This window comes from Lepidochelys kempii, chromosome 25, assembly GCF_965140285.1.
Source record: "Lepidochelys kempii isolate rLepKem1 chromosome 25, rLepKem1.hap1, whole genome shotgun sequence".
Lineage (NCBI taxonomy): Eukaryota > Metazoa > Chordata > Testudines > Cheloniidae > Lepidochelys > Lepidochelys kempii.
The window spans coordinates 5,503,936-5,530,120 of NC_136404.1; the positions used below are offsets into that span (position 1 = coordinate 5,503,936).

At 44.7% G+C, this 26,185-nt stretch overlaps 2 protein-coding genes across 7 annotated transcripts in view; both read left to right on the forward strand.

The window, feature by feature from the left end:
- Nucleotides 1-3,373, forward strand: part of HNRNPM (heterogeneous nuclear ribonucleoprotein M) — a 32,046-nt gene extending 28,673 nt beyond the window's left edge. For 2 of the 3 annotated variants that reach the window (XM_073324312.1, XM_073324313.1), the window contains 3 exons: nucleotides 153-931; nucleotides 1,278-1,329; nucleotides 2,934-3,373. In XM_073324312.1, coding sequence (XP_073180413.1) covers nucleotides 153-931; nucleotides 1,278-1,329; nucleotides 2,934-3,097 — 995 coding nt within the window. In that variant the 3' untranslated portion in view covers nucleotides 3,098-3,373. The remainder of the gene's footprint in view (nucleotides 1-152; nucleotides 932-1,277; nucleotides 1,330-2,933) is intronic. The other variant, XM_073324314.1, reaches the window with a different exon arrangement.
- A 3,414-nt stretch (nucleotides 3,374-6,787) lies between these two features.
- Nucleotides 6,788-26,185, forward strand: part of TIMM44 (translocase of inner mitochondrial membrane 44) — a 52,171-nt gene continuing 32,773 nt past the window's right edge. The window contains exons 1-6 of one of the 4 annotated variants that reach the window (XM_073324468.2): nucleotides 6,808-6,849; nucleotides 9,042-9,119; nucleotides 11,914-12,021; nucleotides 12,604-12,774; nucleotides 14,398-14,478; nucleotides 16,754-16,903. In XM_073324468.2, coding sequence (XP_073180569.1) covers nucleotides 6,820-6,849; nucleotides 9,042-9,119; nucleotides 11,914-12,021; nucleotides 12,604-12,774; nucleotides 14,398-14,478; nucleotides 16,754-16,903 — 618 coding nt within the window. In that variant the 5' untranslated portion in view covers nucleotides 6,808-6,819. Of the gene's footprint in view, nucleotides 6,850-9,041; nucleotides 9,179-11,913; nucleotides 12,022-12,603; nucleotides 12,775-14,397; nucleotides 14,479-16,753; nucleotides 16,904-26,185 lie in introns of those variants that run through there. The other 3 variants (XM_073324469.2, XM_073324470.2, XM_073324471.2) reach the window with 3 other exon arrangements.

The following is a 26,185-nucleotide window of genomic DNA, read 5'->3' on the forward strand; positions in this document are numbered from 1 at the left end:
TGCTTCAGAATCTGCAACTACAGAACACACAAGATACTAACAAATTTAGTAACAAATTGTAGTTTCAAACATCAAGAATATCCAGGTGCATCAAATTTAATATCCTCATCACATGATCACAAATAATGAAGTCTCAATGTATTTTGTTCTAGGTGGAAGTGCCAGCATTCCTGGAATTGAGAGGATGGCACCCGGCATCGATCGTCTGGGTGCGGGAATAGAAAGAATACCTTCTGGGATGGGACATGGGATGGAGAGAGTAGGGTCTGAAATAGATAGAATGGGTCTTGTTTTGGATCGCATGGGTTCTAATGTAGATCGAATGGCCCCAGGAATTGATCGAATGGCCCCTCTGGGCATAGACCACATAGCTTCTAGCATTGACAGAATGGGTCCAACCATTGAGCGAATGGGTTCTGGTATAGAAAGAATGGGTTCTGGAATAGGTTTTGGTATTGATCGAATGGGTACTGCTATTGATCGTGTTAGTACAACTATGGACAGAATGGGATCAGGAGTAGATCGCATGGGTTCTGGCATGGATAGGATGGGTCTAAGTATGGATCGTATGGTACCTGCTGGGATGGGAACCGGAATGGGGCAAGTTATAGATAGAATGCCAACTGGATTGGATCGCATGGGTGCCACTAGTATGGAGAGAATGGGATTGGATCGCATGGGTGCCACTAGTATGGAGAGAATGGGATTGGATCGCATGGGTGCCACTAGTATGGAGAGAATGGGGCCTACCATGGGCCAGGGAATGGGGGCAGGTATAGATCGGATGGGACTTGCAATGGGAAGCAGTTTTGAAAGAACAATGGACATGGATCGTGGAAACTTCGCAGGCAGTTTTGCAGGCACTCTTGGAGGAACCGGAGGACCTGCAGCTGGGGTGGCCAGGAAAGCCTGCCAGATATTTGTGAGAAATGTGAGTAACATTTTCCTAATCTAGATAACTGCACAGAACTCTTGTGTTGGTGCTTAGTACTAGCATTTCTTCATCCTCTTAAGTTGTTGCTCGTTTTGATGGCTTCAGTTAGACTATCTTAAGTATTCGTGTAGTCTTCATCAAATGTATTAATGCTGCACAGGGAAGAGTTATATAGGGTCTGAGTAGAAAAATCTTTCCTTTAATTGATACAAACTGGACACACAACCCTCTGCACCAGTAAATGCTCTGTGTTCCATGTGTGTTATACTTCAGTGCTAGCAACTCTTAATTATTGATCAACCATGGAACAGATTCTCAGTGAATGACTGCTTTCTTTCTCCAGCTTCCTTTTGATTTCACATGGAAAATGCTGAAGGACAAATTTAATGAGTGTGGTAAGTTACTTTATGCTACTGAAGAACCTCCAAAACAACTTACTGTAGGAGAAAATCATTATGTAACATGACAAAAATTCTTTCTGAATCATAACTTCATCTGCTGCCTGTACTACTTAACCAAAACTTCTTACAAACCTAGGAAAATATTAGATATTAGCAAAAACTTGTATTTTGAATAAATGCTTGTTACAGTCATCAACTGTATCAAGTTTTTATTCTCTCCTATAATTCTGCCTTCTAGTGGCAATACTCTCCACCAAAAGTAACATGCAATAATTGTACATCTTTCTTTCAATAGTTGGAGACAGCCTGGGTACATCAGGCTTACTAGTAATCCTCTCCCTACCAGTAACTGTAAATAATTTTCTTACAGGAGTTTAATAGATCAGACAATTCTAAGTCCTCTTCCAATGGAAAACTTTAGTGTAAATATGCCCCAAACCTACTCAATACTAAAATAGAGACTGTCTTCTGTAACATTGAGCCATGAGCCCAGAATTCCACTTTCTGGTTATAGATTAATACCAACATTCCATGACTCATCTTCACTTTAAAACTCTAGTCCTGCTTGCCAGATTCATCCAATAAAAGATTAAAGGAATTTTGGTAAGATTTCAACATAATCTTTAAATCTTCTCCAGTAATATAAAACTAAAGTGAAAGGAGGAAATGGCTTCATTTACAAGAGTTCATTATGTACATCATGGGGTCTCAACATGAAGAGGGTGGCAGGTCTCAAGTAGGTCCAGAAACTCTTGTCTTTTGGACTAGATGGGAGGCAGATTCAGAAATTCTTCCTCTTATTATGTAGTCACAGTATGGAAAAAATTAAGAACTGCTGGCACAGATGGTATATGCTTTCCACGTAGAAATATTTCAGAATATAAATTAAGTTTAGAACCATTCAGTTAATTGACATGTATTTTCCCTGCTCTGCTGGAAGGATTTCTGGATGTGGGTAGATTGATCCAACAGATTAATCTTACAATGATGTGGCTCATGTATTTTGCTGGAATGGCTTTGTAGGGATATCTTGGAAGGGGGATGCCAGATATGAAGCTGTTTGACGAGTTTGAGTTTTACTTATCTATAGTTAGTCCCATATGCTGACTCCTTGTTCATTCCAACAGCGAATAACAATACTGCACTGTGGCCTTCACTACAAAATAGAGAGGTGCATCTATGCACCCTTCCAGTGAACTCCTTAAAAAGGGGGGCAAGTCTTGTCTGGCTCTCTGAAAACTGAGAGTCAAGCTGCATCTTCCTAAAACTGGGAAATGCTTGAATGGGGTAGATCAGTGGAAAGAGAAACAGATTCCAATCACATATCTTAAGTGAGGCAAATGTTTTAATTCTGAGAACAATCCTTTATATAAAAGTATAGTCAATCACACCTGAAATATTTCTGCTGCATTTGACTCTAAAATATGTTCTAAATGTACATCTTTTTATCACTGTATTTGGATGCTCTATTAGAGACCTTTCAGAGTCTTTTAATCACAGGATCATTTCATATAGGGACCTGGTTAGGTATTGAGCTTCATGCAGTGATTTCATTACACCAAACCACCCCCCCCCCCCTTTTTTTCTTTTCCTTGCAGGTCACGTGCTGTATGCAGACATCAAGATGGAGAATGGGAAGTCCAAAGGATGTGGTGTCGTTAGATTTGAGTCCCCAGAAGTGGCTGAGAGAGCTTGCCGAATGATGAATGGGATACAGCTTCGTGGCAGGGAAATTGATGTGCGAATTGATAGAAATGCTTAAATTAGTTGCCTTTTTAAACACTGATACCAGATGTTTTGAATTTGTATTTTTCTTGTTAACCATTTTAATTTGACTGGATGTAAAGACATTACAACAATTCAGTTGCTTTCTGGAGTAATTTTAATTACTTTTTTTAACAAATGGATTTTCCATTTTACTGTTTTGCATTGAAACTGCAATGTGCACAATCTTTTTTGTAGTTGTGGCATCTTATTGACATTACAGATGTATGCGGTATGACTTTGATAATAAATGCCAGTTACTGAAAGCTTTCAATCATTGTTGCATCAATTACTGGCAGCAAATCTTATGCTTAAAAAGTCTTGGTATAAATAGAGCAAGTAGTTCAGAAACCTAGAATGTACGTGCTGTGAAACATAGCTCATGTCTGGAAGCACCTAGGAATGTCTTAATCATTCAAACTAGCACAGTGCCCCAACACTTTAGAAAGGAGGAGATCAAAAAGAGAAAGCTAGACAAGTGAGGAAATAAGTATATCCCCCTGCCCCCCCATAGCTGATAAAGGATTTTTAAATTGCCATGACTATTCATCCAAAGAAGTAAAAAGACCAGGAAAAACAGCAAGGTACAAGAGGTTACTGAAGTCAAACGGGTATCATTCAGGAAAAGGAAGTCCAACCCTAGCAAAGCTTATATGAAGGATTGTAAACTATGGCAAGTAGAATATAAAAAAGAATTTAGCAGGAACCTGAAGAGCAATTAGATTCTGTGCAGAATATATCAGAATAAGAAATAGGCAACATACTCTGGGTTTGCTGGACTGCCAATGGCATAAAGGGAGAAATTAAGGAAGAGAAGGACATAGCATCAGTCATTACCACAAAGGGTGACAGGGAAAATATCTAGCCTACACCATCTCTAGGTTAGTTGAGACCAGAAAAGTATCTTGAACTGACTTCAGCAGAGTAGCATGATGGCATATGAAATTCATTGCTTATAAAAGCATAGTAATGCACACTGGAAATAATACTCTGAACTACTAAGATATATTACTGGGTTCAAAATTTAAATACTGAAGAAAAAGACTTGTCTATCATTGCTCAAAGTGAAACAACAGTCAAAGTGAATTACATTAGGCTACATAAGGAATGCAATGGAAAAATACTACCTTCTATTAAAGTTATGCTATTATATAAATCAAACACTATCTGAAAAAGGAAATAGGGATATAGAGATGAGCAAGGAAAATGATTAGAGGTCTAGAAAGGCTTTCATGTCATGAGGAAATGAAAACGTTGGAATTGTGCAGAAAGGAGTAAGTAGGAGCATGAGAGAACACTACAAAATCTGAATGGTATAGTAGAAAAACGAAACAAACATGACAAGCTGAGAGGGGAAGATTGGGACGATAAACTTGAGATGGGACTGGCTAGGTGAGGAGAATGGGACTGGGATGAGGAGTCGGTTGTGGGAAAGACAGGTTGGAGGGAAGAGGGGGTCAAGCTTTGGGGAAATGGGTAGATGAGTCCGGCCACTAGAGCATACTCCCCTCTAGACCTGGGAATGGAATCCAAGATTCCTGAGTCTAATCATTGCTCTGCTGTCAGCAAATATCTGTGAAACCCTTTGACAAAGTGTCTCATCCTCTAGCACTGGTCCACATACAAGATAACAACCTACTATTATTATTTACAATGTTAGCTCAAGTGGTGGATCTAAGTGTTCCAACTCTGCTGATGAATCCTGTGGGTGTCAGTATCATGTCACATGATAGAAATTGGTTTTTCAGTTTGCTTTTTTAAAAATGTAGGGGACTACACACAAAAAGCTACATTAAAACCATTATTAGTGGTGCAAAGTTAAGTACTCGAATGCTATGAAATGTCAGAATTAGGGTTCCCTGTGAGACCTTAATTCGGCCCCCTTGGTGCATGCATTATGCTTTCGTCTGCAAACACATGATCACATACTACTTTTCCATCATTCATTGCACAGAATGGACCTGCTCTTGGGATAGAGCAGGTTTGAGTAGTGCAGGAGTCAGTAAACTGCAGGAAGCGAAAGGTTTCAGAGTAGCAGCCGTGTTAGTCTGTATTCACAAAAAGAAAAGGAGGGCTTGTGGCACCTTAGACTAACCAATTTATCTGAGCATAAGCTTTCGTGAGCTACAGCTCACTTCATCGGATGCATACTGTGGAAAATACAGAAGATGTTTGTTTTTATACACACAAATCATGAAAAAATGGGTGTTTATCACTACAAAAGGTTTTCTCTCCCCCCACCCCACTCTCCTGCTGGTGATAGTTTATGTAAAGTGATCACTCTCCTTACAATCACCAGCAGGAGAGTGGGGTGGGGGGAGAGAAAACCTTTTGTAGTGATAAACACCCATTTTTTCATGATTTGTGTGTATAAAAACAAACATCTTCTGTATTTTCCACAGTATGCATCCGATGAAGTGAGCTGTAGCTCACGAAAGCTTATGCTCAAATAAATTGGTTAGTCTCTAGGAAGCAAAAGGTTGGTCAAGTCAGCAGAATGCTGCCCTGAAGAACTGGATTCTGTCCCTGCAGTTGATGCTGGGCGAGCCACCAGGCTTTTCACAGGTGCTCACTAATTGCATCATCCTCATTTTTTGGGTGCCAGACTTGAGACCCTGGAGTCTATTTTTCTGGCCAGGCTGAGCACTCACAGTGGTAGCTGAAATCAAGGGGGGCTCTGCTTTGAACATACAAAATGATATGCACTCTGAATAAAAAGGTCCTAGGCATCTCAAATTGAACACCCAGAATTAGTGGAAAGTTGACCATAATCTCTGTGCCTCAGTTCCCATCTTTAAGATGGGAATAATACCACCCCTTCATCTGGCAGGGGTGTTGTGAAAAGAAGCTGAGGTTGGCAAAGCACTTCGATATTACAGTGGTGGGCGCCACAGAGGAAATTAATAATGGTGTCTTCAGAGCAAAGCCCAGGACCTAAGGCCTGGGGCCAAACACGGAAGAGAAGAAAACAGTATGTTCAATAACAGCTCATGCAGTGAGCACCTTCCGTCCTGGGCACTGGATGAACGTGTCCTGTGGGAAAACTGGTATGCGAACAAGTGACCGTCCCACCTCGGAGTCAGGAACTGACCAGCTGACCGCACACCTCACGGGAACAGGGAGTGCACACTGAGGCAGCGGCAAGGGAAAGGTCCCGAGCGACAGGTAAACCACGAACAGACCACAGGGAAGCAGCATTTTCCTTCTGCATGGTGAGGCCTCAAGGCCCTGTCCCCTCAATGCTCAGCTGTAAGCTTCGGAAAGCAGCAAGTTGTTTTGTTCAGAGCTAGGACCCTCCTCCATCCCCGAGGTGCCGGTAACCCGGAGGTTCTGCTGCGCAGCCCTTGCCAGGCGGCGTGCGCTCAGGGAGGCAGAGTTAAGGTTGCCCAATTCCGGCAGACTTGACTTTGCAAGGGCACTGATGCTGCGCTCCCGCGGCTTGCGTGCGGGATCCTGGACCGGTTCGGGCCCCCTGCAGCAGGTGGGCAGCGGCCGGTCGGGATCGGCGTTCCTAGGCCGGGCCCTGAGCTGCTCCCGGGGCGGCCTGTGGAACTCGCGGCCACAAGATTCCCGCCGGCTCTGGCGCCGCCTCCTCCTGCGGCCCGCCCCCGGCCGGCCCGGTGCCCCGCCCCCGGCCGGCCTGGTGCCCCGCCCCCGGCGCGGCCGGGTGACGCCATCACGCGGCGCGGCGCGGCGCCCGCTCACACGCTTCGCTCCAAGATGGCGGCGGTGGCGGCCCGGGGATGCCGGGTGAGCGGAGAAGCGCTGGCCGGGCCGGGGGCGCTGCCCCGGGGTCTCCTCGCGGGGCTGCCCGGCTCGGGCCGGGCCCGCGGCGGAGGCCGGTCGCGGCTGTAACTGGCCCCGGCAGCGGCCCGGGGGGTTCCGCGGCGCGGCCCGCGCTGGGGGCGGGAGCCCGGCAGCTCGTGCGGCGGGGCCTGTCCAGCGCGCCGAGGGCGGGGGAGCGAGGCGGGAACGAGGAGCCCCGCGTCCCAGGCGGTGCCCTGGGCGCTGCGAGCAGCCGCAGGGCCAGGGGCTGGGCTGAAGACACCCCGGTCTGGGTTCTGCTCTCGGGGTGTTTCCCCGGGAGCGGCTGGGGCCGGGCCGACTCCTCTGGGGCGGGAAGGGCGAAAAGCGAAGGTCCGAAGATGTTGCAGCCCCAGGGGATCAGCTCTGTGCCCTGGGTGGCCCTGCTTCACCTTCCTCAGCATTCTTGGCTGTCATCCAGCTGCCTCAGTTTACCTTTGTGTCGCCAGTTGGGTGGCTGTGTACACGTGTCGTCTCATGGAAGAAATGAATATAACTTCGTGTTGTTAGGCTGATTTTTGATGATCTTTGATAAAAATGTTGCATTCCAAATGTGAGGCTTTTCCTGTGCTCAGCTAGTTAATGAATGAGTGAAACAAATGTCAAGTTTCTTTTAGCAAATTGCTCTGGAGAGTTTTTGACATTGCATTCAAGAGACTCATGATCTTTCGGTGACCCCAGATACAAAGAGCTGATGGGACTTTTCACCCTCTTTCAGATCAGCCCAGTGGGTCATGTCATGCAGTGGTCAGGCTGTCTCAGGGCGTGTCTATACTTGAAATGCCACAGTGGCACAGCTGCACCTCTGCGGCAGTGCCGATTCTGTATAGACCTACACCGACTGGAGGGGGTTTTCTGCTGGCATAGGTAATCCTCCTCCTCCAGAGGCGGTAGCAAGGTCAAGTGAAGAATTCTTCTGTCAACCTAGCACTGTCTACATTGGGGAGTAGGTTGGTTTAACTACTCTGTTGTCTGCACAGAGGAGGGGCCCAGGCCATCAGTTGCCAGGAGACAGGGTGTTGGCCATTCTCTGTGCAGACAGCATTACACTGGCCCTCTAGGGCTCTGCAACAATCACATACGCTTATCCCACCACCTAGATACTTAAATGCCTAGGGGAAACTGAGGTGCCCACACAGTATTCAGCAAAAACATTAAGAACATTCTCACTTCATCACAGGGGGCTTGCACTGAGAGGCTTGCTATGTGATCTGTTTAATGTAACTGGATATTTTCATTATCCATATAAATACCTAATGCTTTTTAAAATCTGCTGAGCTCTTCAGTGATATCTTGTGGCAGTGAGTTGCACACGCAGAAGACATAGAAAAGTATTGCCTTTTATCAGGTTTAATTGTATTTGTCAGTTTCTGTAGCTGTCCCCTTGAGCTTGGATAGAAAAAGTAAATAGCAGGGTACTGAGTTGAAAGATGTCTTGTTGCAAACATGGAAACTAATTGTCAGTCACCCTGTTACAAGGATCTTTGTATCAGATATTTTTGGGGAGTTTCCTTTGTCAGGAATTAGTCTTTCCTTCAGCTGGTGATATTTGGGATGGGGCTCCTTTATAGCAGCAGCGGCAGCAAGGGAAATCAACATGGCTGCTCAAGACAAATCTTGAGCGGTTATGAGCCTGGTGAAGAGATCGGAGCCCAGAGCCTTTGAGGCCTCCTACTACAAGTCTTGAGGGCATGATCAAACATTCCCCATCCATAAAGTCTATTAGAGTTGTGTTAACTAAAAGGAGGCTGGCTTAGCATGGGCATAGTGATTTTGGTGGAGAGTTCTAGAGAGGGGCAGTCATGTGGAGAAGCAGTAATGGCTATGAGAACTGAGCAGGTTGGGGCTCCTCAGGAGCCTGCTGGCTGGTCTGGGGAGAAGCTACAGCCTTGTGCTGGCTGAGTGTGAAGAGGCATGTCTTGGTGTGTGGGGAAGAGAGCTGGCTCAGGGATGGGAATAATAGCATGGAGAGAGCTTTGCAACATGCTGATCTCTGAGCTGATCACAGTGTGGAGCTTAAATGGGATGATGAAACTAAAGGGTTAATTATGTGGGATAGGAATGTGCTTTTTTAGCATCCAAGCCAGTTGTAATAAACTTGTAAGTGACTTTAAAAATGTCTCTATTTATACTTCAAGTGCTTCTCTTCCATTCCCTGTGACTCAGGAAGCAAGAGGTGTTTGTTCCTGGCCTCCTCCAACAGAGAGCTCACAGAGGTGGGATGTTGTTCCTGGCCTCCCTACTTCTCTCCTGAGGGCCTCATCCTTCCTTTTGGGTAGGACACAGTCGTTGACCCTGCCTTCCTCCAGGCTGACTGTATTGAGACTCTGGTGCTTGGAGTCAGGAGAAGCTGGATATGAGTCAACAGTGTACCCTTGTTGCCAAGAAGGCCAATGGCATTTTGGGCTGTATAAGTAGGGGCATTGCCAGCAGATCAAGGGACGTGATTGTTCCCCTCTATTTGGCATTGGTGAGGCCTCATCTGGAGTAGTGTGTCCAGTTTTGGGCCCCACACTACAAGAAGGATGTGGAAAAATTGAAGAGAGTCCAGCGGAGGGCAACAAAAATGATTAGGGGACTGGAACACATGAGTTATGAGGAGAGGCTGAGGGAACTGGGATTGTTTAGTCTGCGGAAGAGAAGAACGAGGGGGGATTTGATAGCTGCTTCCAACTACCTGAAAGGGGGTTCCAAAGAGGATGGATCTAGACAGTTCTCAGTGGTAGCTGATGACAGAACAAGGAGTAATGGTCTCAAGTTGCAGTGGGGGAGGTTTAGTTTGGATATTAGGAAAAACTTTTTCACTAGGAAGGTGGTGAAGCACTGGAATGTGTTACCTAGGGAGGTGGTGGAATCTCCTTCCTTAGAAGTTTTTAAGGTCAGGCTTGACAAAGCCCTGGCTGGGATGATTTAGTTGGGGATTGGTCCTGCTTTGAGCAGGGGATTGGACTAGATGACCTCCTGAGGTCCCTTCCAACCCTGATATTCTATGACCTGCGTTCCGTTCCCGGCTCTGGCAGACTCACTATTCTGTACTTGAATGTAGTAGAGATCATGTGGTTTGTTTAACTGCTGTGAAATCTCTGTATAGAAAGCATGTTGTTTCCTCCAACCCAAGTTCATTGCTGCTCAAAATTTTTTGTTCCATGTGGTCAGGCTGCTTTGTCTCCCTGCCACTAGCATAAAGCTGTAGAAGGCTCCTCGCATTTTGTCAGTGGGGGAGAGGCTGGTTTCTGAAATCAGGAATATGGCGTGTCTCTGCCTAAGAAGGGGATTACTCGTGGTGGAATTTTGCGCCAAATTAAAAATTCCGCACACAAGATTTTAAAATTGTGCATATTTCATTTGTTAAAATAACACGATATAACCATGCCAGTTTAATTATTTTGGTAATTTATTTCAAAATACCGTCAGCAAGTATGTCTGTAACCTTACAGACAACAAAAATGATTCAGGAAATGTTTTTTGACAAATAGATTCCTTACTGGACATATTAACACAGATCTTTGAGTAATAATTCATGTAAACTACAATACAGAAACTTATTTCCCACGCCCCTCAGAAGCAGTGCAAAGGCTTGGGGGAGTCAGAGTAACGGAGGAGCTGAGGGAGAGGGAAGTAATTGCTGGGAGTGAACTGGAGGGTGTTGGGTGTGGGTGGGAGAAATACATGGAACAGGTATTTGAGAGAGGTATTGCTATGGAGATGGGGAGCCTCCGCCATACATACCCTGGCTGATCTCTAGCCTTTCCCATTCAGTTAGGCACATATGACCCACTCCTCGTGTATCCGCGTACCTCCCTCCCCCATCCACATGTGTTCCTGCACCCCCATTCAGGTGTTGGGTGTGGGTAGCATATCTGCATGTCTCCATATGGCCCTGCACCTCCATCCTTCTGTCCCTACGTGGCCCTGCACCCCCACTCCCATTCAGCCCCTGGCTCAATGTTGTCCCCCCACTAGTGCCTGTGCCCTTGCCCCAGTCTGTCCCCCCACTAGCCCTTCTGAACCCCAGTCTGTGTGACCCCCCAGGAGCCTTATGTGTCCTGCTATGTCCATTTCCCCACAACCCCCATGCCCCCTCACCTGATCCCGTAGGCAGTGTACTGTGAGGAAGGCATGCTCTGCCCCCTCCCTCTCCACTGCTGGTTGCTCTGGCCCATGAGCCAGCTGCCGTCTCTTCTGGTGCCACATCAGCCTATGGTGGGCAAAAGGTGTAATTGCAACGTGACCCCTCTTGTGGCTTCCCTTCACCTCCATGTCAGAATCAATTATATTGCAGGGGAAAAAAATTTGCTGGGGCTATTTATTCTGCACTTGCACAGTGAGGCAGAATTTCCGCAGGAGTGGGGGATGTAGGACTGAAGCTGCAAGCAGCAATACGTTGTCCCATTGCATTTCAACAGAAACAGGTTTTCTTTAAAAAATTGTTTCTAGCCCTATAAAGTGCAAAGAAATACTCCAAATATCACTTAAACCAGCAGTGACTGAGTTTGCAAATAGAAAAAGTTATTCTGAGGTGTGAACTTCCCTGTTCATCCTGTTTGAATGTTAGCTCTGAAGATTACAGATGGCAAATTAAATTGCCCCATGAGTTTTTAACTGCTAATAATAGCAGAAACATCTAGCTCCTCTGGGATGATGGGTGGCACTTAGCTAGAGCAGTACCATGTCCACCCAAAATAATGACAAATAGGCCCACCCATGTTGAGGTACAGCTTACGGTCTGGCCCTTGTGTGTTTTGTACAAGTGGATGATAGGGATGTGGCAGTGCTTTGTTAATTCATAATAAAGTTGTGATGCACTAGTTCTATGTATACAAGCTCTGGTGAGGGAGTATTTTCAGTATAGCTCCCAGCTTCTGTTCCCCAAAGATTAGCCAGAAATGCCCCTATATGCTGTGTTCTTTACTTCCCTTTTTCCACTGGCTTTTTGGGCACTGAGTGTGCCCCAAGCAGGTTTAATTATTTCTTTATTATTTGGTAACGAAGTTTTGTTTCTGTTCACAGAAATGCCTTGTCGGTGGCTCGAGGCTTATATCTGGAAGATACCCAGCTCTGGTACTCCCTAGTGGCATTGTTTATAGAATGGGCAGGCCTGTTTTAGAGCTACATCAGGTATGTTAATGGGCAGGGTTTTATGCATGCATTAGACTGAAAGTATGTTTTAGTAATGATCAGAGTATTGGGGTCTACTAGAAATTGATATGCTTCTGACAAGTGGCCACCCTAGATTATATACTTCAGTATGGTTTTCAAAGATGTGACATAAATGTTTTTGGATCTGTCGGATACCAACTTTCCCTCCATATATTTGTTTGCCAGCAATGAGCCCAGTTGATAAAATCCAGTAGTGAGGCTCCAGTCGTGTGCAGCCACCAAAAGCAGAAATCCTCAACAGCAGAAATTGGCCGGTTATTGAAACCTATCAGCTAAGTCAGAGCAGTGACTCCTTTGCCTCTTGAGGGAGTAATTTTTTTGCTTGGCTGTACATTTATCTCTAGTACTCTGTGCAGTGTGTGTGAAATTTGATTGCTATTCTGAAGGCACAGTGCTCCTTGGTTATGGTATTTTGGCCATCCTCAAGATGCCTAATTTCCACATCCTTTTGCATGGCAGACATGAAGTGTAAATCTACCTGGCTATGATACTTAATGTCTCTTTAGATTATACAGATTGTAATAATTATTTTCTTTTTAGTCTAGATATTATTCTTCTGGAGGCAGAAAAGGCTTTATATCCGGGTTTGTGGACAACATCAAACAGGAATTAGCAAAAAATAAAGAGATGAAAGAAAGTATTAAAAAATTCCGTGATGAAGCTAAAAAGCTAGAAGAATCTGATGCACTCCAGGAAGCAAGGAGGAAATATGTAAGTCTTCCTCATGAATTATTTTGTTGTCTGTTACAATTCAGAGTATTGTAACCTAAGCTTCTGTGCAAATGAGCTGTTGGGTTTGCTGTATTCAGGAAAGGTCTGGGCTGACTGATGGAAACACCAGTAGGTGCAATGAACTAGTGTAAAGAGTTAAGTTTTTCTACAGTTTTTGGTGGAATTTCTTTCCAACAGACATTTTAATAGAAATCACAAATAATAAGCAGGTAAAAAGTCACTTATCTATAGACATGGAGATAAAATTAAGGATTTTTCACTTTCATTAGACATAATCACATTCATAATGGATTATAAAACAGCTTTACTAGAAAGAAAGTGCTTTCATTGCACTAATAAGGAACTGAAGTCTGTTACCACAGCATTGCACATTCTTTCAGTGGCCAGATTCAGTATGGTGAAGGAACCAGGGAAGTGTGAAAGTGGGAATTAGTGATATTCTTGAATTGCTTCACATTTATATTATTGCCTCTTAACATTTGTTTCTTCTTCGAGTGATGGTCCCTATTATGTATTCCAAATATGGGTGTGCATGTGTGCCATGCCCTGGAGCCAGATGCTTTTCCTAGCAATGTCCATTGACCTACACATGTGTTGTGTGTCCCCTTGTGCTCCCAGCCAAGGTTAGCCAGGAGCCGTGCATGTCGACGCCTCCTGTTCCCTCTTACTCCTGCATGGCCTGAATTAGATCCTCTGTTCCTTTGTGGTCTTACTCTTTTAGCTAAGTTTCAGAGTAACAGCCGTGTTAGTCTGTATTCGCAAAAAGAAAAGGAGTACTTGTGGATGCAATTGATGAAGTGAGCTGTAGCTCACGAAAGCTTATGCTCAAATAAATTGGTTGGTCTCTAAGGTGCCACAAGTACTCCTTTTCTTTTAGCTAAGAGAGTAACCTGCTTCATTTGTGTAATTGAAGAATTGTATAATTCTTGTTTGTTTTTTCTTGTAGATAGCTAGTTGTGTATAGTAATTAGTGTTAGTCTGCCCTGATTGGGGTACGCCCCTCTGCCCCGCTGGGATGTATGTCCTGTGTTCCGGGGTTTAAAAGCAGATTCTTTCCCGTGCTGCTTCTCCATGAGCAACAAGCACCAGTGGCATCTTTACTGCCTTGGGGAGGCTCACATCGTTGCTCGCTGTATGATTTGCAAGTCTTTCCCATCCTGGACTTGGGAAGCACAGTAGCTTTGCTTCAGAAAATACTGGATTTTTCTCAATTATCTCAAGAAACTGAGGTTCTGCATGGTTTCCCTGGCCTCCATCATTCCCTCCCCGAATCATTATCTCTCTTTCATATTTAAGGCAGCTATTGGTTTACATTGCATTGATTTGGGCACAAATTTTAAACATCTAAAAATAGAACATTGTATTCTGACTTTCCATGTGACTGATCCCCATTTCTGTTCCTTTCACTTCATATAGTTAGAAGAATCCATGTGTCCTATTGAGAACAGAGTTTAACTGCGGGTGTTCTGTCCTACAGTAGTATGTCACCAAGAGAGCGCTATATGCTGGGCTATTGATGCAGTGCTATAAAATCCTCATGTGGTTATAATTCTGATTGATGCAGTGATTCCTGTTAACATAAAATTTTTGTTTGTGCTGCAGAAAACCATTGAATCTGAAACGGTTAAGACCTCTGAAGTGATTAAAAAGAAGCTTGGAGAAATAACAGGATCAGTCAAAGAGGTACAGTATAACCTTGCAAAAATCCATCAGTTTACTTGTGGTTTGCACTTTGTATTGAATTAATGTCCTTTATCGCTTTCTTCTAGTTGAAGGAGGGTCACTGTTGTTGCCCTTACAGGCCAGGGCCACTAAAGAGACCTGCAGTGGTAACTGCTGGAGAATTTTTGGTGTGACTAGTGTGATGGCAGATGTGCAGGCAGTATCCGCACCCCATGTTTCTTCCTTGCTGCAGGGTAGATGAGTGTGTACATGGGGGTCTGACTATCTGATAGCTGCAGAAGAGAAAATGCCTCAAGGGTTTGTCTCCTCCATTGGGGCATAGGCAACTCAGATACCAGCGCCAAAGTGGAAGAGCCCATTTGGGAACATGGCTAGGAGCAATGTTCTGCTTAAGCTGTACACATGTGTGGCTGCACATCTCGCGTGACTGGCACCTGGATCCCCATCCTGCCAGAATGGAAGGCATCGGCTCTCAGTACCGTAGACCGGCAGGAAGCTTTGAGACAACAGGGAGGAAGGGTGCAGAGTGGTGTGGAGGAAGCAGGGTTTCTGGAGGAGGTGTGACTTGCACCTGGGTCCTGTTTTACCTGCTGCACCCTCCTGTTGGATAAGTGGCAGCTCCTCTGGGTGCTGTGGGAAGCCTCAAGCAGGGAGGGCAGGGAAAGAAGACTGAGGGCACCATTTAGGTGGGGAGGTGCTGTTCATGGTTGAGTCCCTGGGCGTATGGTGCTAACTGTGGTGAAGGTGGTCCCTGCCGCTGGCACCAACGTCCAAGGGCTGGCAGAGCTGAAATGAGCCTCCAGCAGCCTGGCCCAGAAAGGATGTGGGGAGGCAGGAGCCTGTGCTGCATTGCTGCTGGGCCAGGGGTGCCTGGTCTGTGCACTCCTACCCACTCCCAGCTGCGATGGTAACTCCCTCCTGGCAACCAGGGTGCAGAGAGGAAGGGGCGGAGTGCTGACTGAGGGGCAGGGGAACAGGACTGGCTGATGGGGAAAACACGTGGTGGTACTGTCCACCTGGCAACCCCTTCTCTGTGGGTTTGTCTTCCCACCCACCCCAGAATCAGCTGCCCACTGCCAGGGAAGTCTCTGACATCCCTGCAAGGAGCACCTGCTAAGCCAGCTGTGCTGGTTCAGAGTGAAATGGTGATCAACTGTTTGTGGAGATGTTTTAACCTCCGGCCTGCCACAGCCTGTGTGTGTAGCACCCCACCCCCCAGGCACTCTGTGGTGTGTGTAAAGCTTTTTTTGTTGGAGTGGAAGAAAGAGTATTTGGAGCTTCTTTCCTGGTGGATCAAAAATTAGTGCTCAGAGCTCTCTCCCCCAGAGCTGGCCTGGCCTGGCCTGCATTTCCTTCTATCTCTTAGAGACAGGTTTCAGAGTAGCAGCTGTGTGAGTCTGTATTCGCAAAAAGAAAAGGAGTACTAGTGGCACCTTAGAGACTAACCAATTTATTTGAGCATAAGCTTTCATGAGCTACAGCTCACTTCATCGAATGCATTCAGTGGCAAGTACTCCTTTTCTTTTATCTCTTAGAGAATTAACAAGGATGCGGGTATTTCAAAGGAAAGGTCTAGAGTATTTTAACTGCTAGGTGGCGCAGCAAATAGAAAAGCCAATATATTGGCAGCAGCGTGTAGTGGCCTTGGGGCAATGCAGGAGTCCTGGTGCTGTGGAGTGGGAGGGGAGGCTACAGGCAGGGCAGTGGATGGGAGGGAGGACCTGTGGCCTGGAAGCTGGGGTTTTCCACAGGTAGTAGGGGCTCCAGGGCCGTCCAGGGCTGCACAGAACCTCTCCCTGTGCTGTCCGGGGGTGTCCTGCCCTGGCACCAGGGGCCCTGGGCTTGTTGTGTCCCAAAGCTTCTTTCCCTGGCTGCAGCCCCGCAAACCTGCCTTCCACTTATTGGCAGTTTTTGGATAATAGCAACTTTTTACTGGAACTGAGAGGTTGCTGTTAAGCAACATTCTTGATGTATAAATAATTGCTAGTCCAACATGTATAGTTCTATAGCTGTCCAAAAATATCTTCATCGCCGATGATCACAGCACAGCTCCCGGGTCACTGCTAATGCTGCAGCAGAAAAGTCAGGTTCCCTGTGACCTGTAACTACTTAAGAAAAATCAAATCTTGGTCCTACAGACCTTGACCATGCCACTAACGTGCTGATTTCCCTGGTGATCACTTGGGAAATCTCTAAAGGCCAAAAAGAGGAATCTCTTTCAAATCCAGGTGGTGGTCCATGTTTCTCACACCATTTTCCTTCCATGTTATTGCAGAGTTTGGATGAAGTAAGTAAGAGTGATATTGGTCGGAAGATAAAAGAAGGTGTGGAAGAAGCTGCCAAAACAGCAAAGCAGTCTGCAGAATCAGTGACCAAAGGAGGGGAGAAACTGGGCAAGACAGCAGCATTTAAAGCAATCTCCCAGGTACATATGCAGGTGACATGTCTCCTTTGGTGCCCTACCGTGCAGGCACCACGTTCACTAATAAGAAAGCTGTGTTGGGAAAAAAAAAGTCCCTCCCGAACTGTAAGTGTTAAGTTTCAGAGGGGTAGCCGTGTTAGTCTGTATCAGCAAAACCAACGAGGAGTCCTTGTGGAACTGTAGAGACTAACACATTTATTTGGGCATAAGCTTTCGTGGGCTAGAACCCTCTTCATCAGATGCATGGAGTGGAAAATACAGGAGCAGGTATAAATACATGAAAAGATGTGAGTTGCCTTACCAAGTGTAAGGTCAGTCTAATGAGACAATTCAATTAACAGCAGGATACCAAGGGAGGAAAAATAACTTTTGAAGTGGTAATGAGAGTGGCCCATTTCAGACAGTTGACAAGATGTGAGTAACAGTAGGGGGAAATTAGTATTGAGGAAATTAGGTTTAGGTTTTGTAATGCCCCAACCACTCCCAGTCTAAAGACTGGGAAATTAGTGAATGTAGTTTAGAGAGCAAAACTCTTCCAACGTACAGGAGGTACTGAGGAGGTACTGGAATAAACTGATATGTTAAAGAGCTGTAAATCAACAGGATTGGATGGTATACATCTGAGAGCCCTGAACGATCTTAAGCATCAAGTCTCCTGCTTCCTGCTCTGGGGTGGGGGTCCACGATGAGTGTGACTCCTTGTCAGATGCTCGTACGCTCTGCAAGGATTAACGCACCTCAACAAGCATTTTCAGTGACAACAAGCAGTATTTTAAAAACAGAGTAGGCTTTATTAGTCAACTGGAACACAGCACTGGATGTCCTTAAGTTAGCATAAAGAAATGAAGGTTAAAACATAGTCCATCTGGCCAAACCAGCACAGACCCCAGCCAAGCTGTAGTGGATTCCATCTCAAGGTATGCCTTTCCCTGACCTCTTCGTCAGTTCCAGGTGAGAGCAGTCAGCTTCTTCCAGAAGCCCACACTTTATCCTCTACTGGTCACCTCCCTATTTTTTGTCTCCAGGCAAAGCCATGCTACGTTCACAACCCTGTCTGCTGGAGCTTCCCAGTGTTGTCATTGGGGCTTTTCGTTGTCCCTCTGGGCCCTCTGTTGATCTGGATCAGTTTCATCACAGCTCAGACAACAAAGCAACACCCACACCTCATGTCCTGCGCTGCTCTGAGAGCAAACTTAAACCCTTTTTCTGCCCTGAGGGGTAGCAGTGCAAAGGACAGGGCAACTGAGGCACACACCAGCTCCATAAAAATATTACAGAAAAGCCCCACTTTGTTACACCTACCACTGAACCTTACTTCGGCACCAGGTAGGGCCCCTTTTTTTTCCTAGAAGGGATGTAAATACTCCTATGTCATGGCATAAATGTAAGTGGTGCATTCACTGTAACTTGAAGTCTTTAAATCATGATTTGAGGACTTCAGTAACTCAGCCAGAGGTTAGGGGTTTATTTCAGGAGTGGGTGAGTGAGGTTCTGTGTCCTGCAATGGGCAGGAGGCTAGACTAGATGATCATGATGGTCCCTTCTGGCCTTAAAGTCTGAGTCTATGAGTTTATAAGCTAAGCTCTAACTGACTGAGTTGGAAGAACTTTCTCATTGCAGATGTATTGCAAATAAAAAAGCATCTGATCCTAGTGGCTGCTGGACAGGGTACTAGGCAAGCTGGATCATTGATCTCATCAGTCATGCCAATTCCTATGTTTGTGTTCCTAATAAGATGTCATCTGCAAAAGGTCAGCTTCAGCTGCAGTAGCAGATATTATACAGTGACATATCTATAATGAAGCCTGTTAGCTACATCTGCTGCAGTAAGATAACTCCCTTTTCAGACCTGCCTACTGTTTTTCTGCAAAGCAGGCTGCCAGGCCATCCCTCCCAGGCAAGCAGTCATTTTGCAGGATTTGCTAGTCTTACTGTATACTGAATTTTCTATAGGTTACAAATCATTTTCCCCATACTCTTAACATGTTTTTATTTGTTGTTGGATTTAAGTTACCTGACTCAAAGGCCTTTTTATGGACAGAATTGTTTTTTTAACTTGGCTTTATTTTCTATATGCAAAATGCAGGATTTTTTTTTTTTTTGCTTTAGAACAGCAAATTGACTCTTGTATATTGAGAGAATAAATAGGAATTTTAGTAGCACAACCTTAGGTTTGATCTGCCTTTTTCTTTCGTATTTAGCAGACTTATATTCCTTTGGATAATCTGTCACTCAGTATCATTCATGAGGAATCAGAAGTATTGTTGTGGCCACTACATGCTCCCTCATCTCTCCTTTCTAGTCAGTGAGTGATTTACACATGGCTAATAATGGAATAAAAATCTTTCAAAGTCTAGTCCCTACTTCATATCACAATCTATGAGTCCAATTCTGTAAACACTTAAACATGTGTGTAACTTTACTCAAGTGAGCAGTTTCATTAACTCCAGCGGGATTGTTCACCTGGGAAAAGTTATGCACGTTTACAAAATCAGAGCCTATTCTGTAAAATGTTATGGAAACTTGACTTACCACACGACCTATTATGGTGTGGTGCTAAACCAGAAACAGTCTTATTCTTCAGAATTTTTAAATATTATTTTAGGCAAGAAAACAGAGCATCATAGAGCTACACAAGTCCTTGTGGCTTGGGTAAGATACACATCCTGCTGCTGGTAAATAATACCTATATAACTTATTACAGGCTGGCTGCCTAATGCATCTAAAATAAAATGCTCTCTTTACCAGAGCAAATACAATAATAGGAGGTTGCACTGCTTGTGATATAACTCCTTGTTCTCCATAGATATAGTCACTGGAGAGATCTGCAACATCCAATGTTTAATAAAAAGAAAAGGAGTACTTTGTGGCACCTTAGAGACTAACCAATTTATTTGAGCATAAGCTTTCGTCAGCTACAGCTCACTTCATCGGATGCATGCAGTGGAAAATACAGTGGGGAGATTTTATATTCACAGAGAACATGAAACAATGGGTGTTACCATATACACTGTAACTAGAGTGATCAGGTAAGGGGAGCTATTACCAGCAGGAGAGAGAAAAAAAACACCTTTTGTAGTGATAATCAAGGTGGGCCATTTCCAGCAGTTGACAAGAACGTGTGAGGAACAGTACGGGGGGAAAATAAACATGGGGAAATAGTTTTACTTTATGTAATGACACATCCACTCCCAGTCTTTATTCAAGCCTAATTTAATGGTGTCCAGTTTGCAAATTAATTCCAATTCAGCAGTGTCTCGTTGGAGTCTGGTTTTGAAGTTATTTTTGTTGAAGAATTGCGACTTTTAGGTCTGTAATCAAGTGCTATAATCGAGACATGTTATAGTCCTAGCCTTCAAAACCTCCTGAGGCAAGGAGTTCCACAGGTTGACTGTGCGCTGTGTTTATTTGTTTTAAACCTGCTGCCCATTAATTTCATTTGGTGGCCTGTAGTTCTTATGTTATGTGCTAAGGAGACTACCCAGCTAGTGAGGACTACTGTCACACCCCCGGGGGACGAGGATATAGCTCTGTCACAGAGAGGACACTGGCTGCTGGTTCCTTCTGGCAGTAGGCCGTGCTCCATTCCTACGCCCAACCCACCTACCATGGTGATGGAGAACTGTTATGCTCCCCTGGCAATGAGCAGTGAGAAATCACCCCCAAAGGAGGAGAAGCCACGTTCCCCCAAGGCTGGGAGGATCACCTCCATGAATTTATCCAGTTCTCTTTTAAACCCTGTTATAGTCCTAGCCTTCACAACCTCCTTAGGCAAGGAGTTCCCCAGGTTGACTGTGCGCTGAGTGAAGAACTTCCTTTTATTTATTTTAAATCCTGCTACCCATTAATTTCATTTGGTGGCCCCTAGTTCTTATATTGTGGGAACAAGTAAATATCTTTTCCTTATTCACTTTCTCCACACCACTCATGATTTTATATACCCCCCTTAGTCTCCTCTTTTCCAAGCTGAAAAGTCCTAGCCTCTTTAATCTCTCCTCATATTGGACCCGTTCCAAACCCCTAATCATTTTAGTTGCCCTTTTCTGAACCTTTTCTAATGCCAGTATATCTTTCTTTTTTGAGATGAGGGGACCACTGTACTGTATGCAAAAAGAAAAGGGGTACTTGTGGCACCTTAGAGACTAACAAATTTATTTGAGCATAAGCTTTCATGAGCTACAGCTCACTTCATCGGATGCATTCAGTGGAAAATACCAGTATTCAAGATGTGGGTGTACCATGGATTTATATAAGGGCAATAAGATATTCTCCATCTTATTCTCTATCCCTTTTTTAATGTTTCCTAACATCCTGTTTGCTTTTTTGACTGCCACTGCACACTGCCTGGATGTCTTCAGAGAACTATCCATGATGACTCCAAGATCTTTCTCCTGATTAGCTGTAGCTAAATTAGCCCCCATCATATTGTGTATATATAGTTGGGGTTATTTTTTCCAATGTGCATTACTTTACATTTATCCACATTAAATTTCATTTGCCATTTTGTTGCCCAATCACTTAGTTTATTGAGATCTTTTTGAAGTTCTTCACAGTCTGCTTTAGTCTTAACTATCTTGAGCAGTTTAGTATTGTCTGCAAACTTTGCCACCTCACTGTTTACCCCTTTCTCCAGATCTCAGAGTAACAGCTGTGTTAGTCTATATTCGCAAAAAGAAAAGGAGTACTTGTGGCACCTTAGAGACTAACCAATTTATTTCAGCATAAGCTTTCGTGAGCTACAGCTCACTTCATCGGATGCATGCTGTGGAAAGTGTAGAAGATCTTATTATATACACACAAAAAGCATGAAAAAATACCTCCTCCCACCCCACTCTCCTGCTGGTAATAGCTTATCTAAAGTGATCACTCTCCTTACAATGTGTATGATAATCAAGTTGGGTCATTTCCAGCACAAATCCAGGTTTTCTTCCCCCCCCCCCCCCCACACACACACACACAAACAGGAGAGCGATTTTGTGTGGGGGGGGTGAAAAGTATACTGCTATTTTTTACAAAAAGCAGCTCACTTCATCGGATGCATGCTGTGGAAAGTGTAGAAGATCTTATTATATACACACAGAGACCATGAAACAATACCTCCTCCCACCCCACTCTCCTGCTGGTAACAGCTTATCTAAAGTGACCATCAAGTTGGGCCATTTCCAGCACAAATCCAGGTTTTCTCACCCTCCAAACCTGGATTTGTGCTGGAAATGGCCCAACTTGATGGTCACTTTAGATAAGCTGTTACCAGCAGGAGAGTGGGGTGGGAGGAGGTATTGTTTCATGGTCTCTGTGTATATAATGTCTTCTGCAGTTTCCACAGTATGCATCCAATGAAGTGAGCTGTAGCTCATGAAAGCTTATGCTCAAATAGATTGGTTAGTCTCTAAGGTGCCACAAGTACTCCTTTTCTTCTCTCAATAGACTCTCCTCTAAGAGAAATCTCTGTCCAATCCACGTGCACCTCTGCAGCAACCTGCTTTCCCCCATCTCTTAGTTTAAAAACTGCTCTGCAACCTTTGTAATGTGAAGTGCCAGCAGTCTGGATCCACTTTGGGTTAGGTGGAGCCCATCCTTCCCCTATCCCAAAAGTTTCCCCAGTTCCTAATAAATCTAAACCCCTCCTCTCGACACCATCGTCTCATCCACGCATTGAGTCTCTGAAGCTCTGCCTGCCTTCCTGGCCCTGCTCTGAATGATAGTACCTACTTTTACAGCAAGATTGATTTCACCAATTGCACATGCTAAAGCTAGTAAATTAATGTGACCAATAATGGATAAAATTTCTTGTCTTCATTGAATAATCTCCTTCCCTCTAGCTTTTGAATTTAAGCAAACTTTTAACTAGGGAACAATTTTATGAAGTTTGATAATTGTTTTATTGGCATAATTGAAACACCATTTTTGAAAATTGTCATATTCAGTCTTCCCTAACATTTTTGCCAGTAAAATCTCTTTATTAATGGAGATTAATGTTGAATTAGTATTCTGTTGAATTAGTATTCTGGTCTGAGTAATTAAAGTTTCTGTTTTTTTATTGACACAATTCTGGAGTTTAGTCCTGGAATTAAAGTTTTTTTTATTTTTGCAGGTAAGTGGCACAGGCTCAAGTAAAGGAAGAAAGACTTCTAGCTTTAATTACATTAAAATTTGTTTTTTAATATGAATAAAAAATTGAGTATTTAAAACTCATTCTACTCATAAGCCAAGAAAAAAGAAAAGGAGTACTTGTGGCACCTTAGAGACTAACCAATTTATTTGAGCATAAGCTTTCGTGAGCAACAGCTCACTTCATCGGATGCATACTGTGGAAAGTACAGAAGACGTTTTTATACACACAAACCATGAAAAAATGGGTGATTATCACTACAAAAGGTTTTCTCTCCCCCAACCCCACTCTCCTGTTGGTAATAGATTATCTAAAGTGATCACTCTCCTTACAATGTGTATGATGATCAAGGTGGGCCATTTCCAGCACAAATCCAGGGTTTAACAAGAACATCTGGGGGGGGGGTAGGAAAAAACAAGGGGAAATAGGTTACCTTGCATAATGACTTAGCCACTCCCAGTCTCTATTCAAGCCTAAGTTAATTGTTTCCAATTTGCAAATGAATTCCAATTCAGCAGTCTCCCGCTGGAGTCTGGTTTTGAAGTTTTTCTGTTGTAATATCGCAACTTTCATGTCTAATCGCGTGACCAGAGAGATTGAAGTGTTCTCCGACTGGTTTATGACTGTTATAAAGCAGTCACCTTCAGCCCCCAACTAAAACCCCTCCAACGCATTATCAAGGATCTACCACCTATCCTGAAGGATGACCCAACACTCTCACAAATCTTGGGAGACAGGCCAGTCCTTGCCTACAGACAGCCCCCCAACCTGAAGCAAATACTCACCAGCAACCACATACCACACAACAGAACCACTAACCCAGGAACCTATCCTTGCAACAAAGCCCGTTGCCAACTGTGCCCACATATCTATTCAGGGGACACCATCACAGGGCCTACATCAGCCACACTATCAGAGGCTCGTTCACCTGCACATCTACCAATGTGATATATGCCATCATGTGCTAGCAATGCCCCTCTGCCATGTACATTGGTCAAACTGGACAGTCTCTATGAAAAAGAATAAATGGACACAAATCAGATGTCAAGAATTATAACAGTCATAAACCAGTCGGAGAACACTTCAATCTCTCTGGTCACGAATTCATTTGCAAATTGGATACAATTAACTTAGACCACCGGACCAGGGGGATGAGGTGGACGAGGCTTTCTTCCGGCAAGTCGCAGAAGCTACTAGATCGCATGCCCTGGTTCTCATGGGCGACTTCAATCATCCTAATATCTGCTGGGAGAGCAATCCAGCGATGCACAGATAATCCAGGAAGTTTTTGGAAACTGTAGGGAACAATTTCCTGGTGCAAGTGCTGGAGGAACCAACTAGGGGCGGAGCTCTTCTTGACCTGCTGCTCACAAACTGGGAAGAACTAGTAGGGGAAGCAAAAGTGGATGGGAACCTTGGAGGCAGTGACCATGAGATGATCGAGTTCAGGATCCTGACACAAGGAAGAAGGGAAAGCAGCAGAATACGGACCCTGGACTTCAGAAAAGAAGACTTTGACTCCCTCCGGGAACTGATGGGCAAGATCCCCTGGGAGAATAACATGAGGGGAAAAGGAGTCCAGGAGAGCTGGCTGTATTTTAAAGAATAGGGACAAACCATCCCTATGTGTAGAAAGAATAGTAAATCTGACAGGCGACCAGCTTGTCTTAACAGTGAAATCCTTGCTGATCTTAAACACAAAAAAGAGACTTACAAGAAGTGGAAGATTGGACAAATGACCAGGACGAGTATATAAATATTGCTCGGGCATGTAGGAATGGAATCAGGAAGGCTAAATCACACCTGGAGTTGCAGCTAGCGAGGGATCTTAAAAGTAACAAGAAGGGTTTCTTCAGGTCTGTTGGCAATAAAAAGAAAGCGTGGGCCCCTTACTAAATGAGGGAGACAACCTAGTGACAGAGGATGTGGAAAAAGCTAATGTACTCAATGCTTTTTTTGCCTCTGTCTTCACGAACAAGGTCAGCTCCCAGACTACTGCACTGGGCAGCACAGCATGGGGAGGAGGTGGCCAGCCCTCTGTGAAGGTAGAAGTGGTTCGGGACTATTTAGAAAAACTGGATGTGCACAAGTCCATGAGGCTGGATGCGTTGTATCCAAGAGTGCTAAAGGAATTGGCGGCTGTGATTGCAGAGCCATTGGCCATTATCTTTGAAAACTCATGGCGATCGGGGGAAGTCCCGGAAGATTGGAAAAAGGCTAATGTAGTGCCCATCTTTAAAAAAGGGAAGAAGGATGATCCTGGGAACTACAGGCCGGTCAGCCTCACCTCAGTCCCCGGAAAAATCATGGAGCATGTCCTCAAGGAATCAATTCTGAAGCACTTAGAGGAGAGGAAAGTGATCAGGAACAGTCAGCATGGATTCACCAAGGGCAAGTCATGCCTGACTAATCTAATTGCCTTCTACGACAAGATAACTGGCTCTGTGGATGAAGGGGAAGCAGTGGATGTGTTGTTCCTCGACTTTAGCAAAGCTTTTGACATGGTCTCTCACAGTATTCTTGTCAGCAAGTTAAAGAAGTATGGGCTGGATGGATGCACTACAAGGTGGATAGAAAGTTGGCTAGATTGTCGGGCTCAGCGGGTAGTGATCAGTGGCTCCATGTCTAGTTGGTAGCTGGTATCTAGTGGAGTACCCCAAGGGTCAGTCCTGGGGCCGGTTTTGTTCAATATCTTCATTAACGATCTGGAGGATGGTGTGGATTGCACCCTCAGCAAGTTTGCGGATGACACGCTGGAGGGTAGGGATAGGATACAGAGGGCCCTAGACAAATTGGAGGATTGGGCCAAAAGAAATCTGATGAGGTTCAACAAGGACAAGTGCAGAGTCCTGCACTTAAGATGGAAGAATCCAATGCACCGCTACAGACTAGGGACCGAATGGCTAGGCAGCAGTTCTAAAGAGAAGGACCTGGGGTGACAGTGGACAAGAAGCTGGATATGAGTCAACAGTGTGCCCTTGTTGCCAAGAAGGCCAATGGCATTTTGGGGTGTATAAGTAGGGGCATTGCCAGCAGATCGAGGGACGTGATCGCTCCCCTCTATTCGACATTGGTGAGGCCTCATCTGGAGTACTGTGTCCAGTTTTGGGCCCCACACTACAAGAAGGATGTGGAGAAATTAGAGAGAGTCCAGCGGAGGACAACAAAAATGA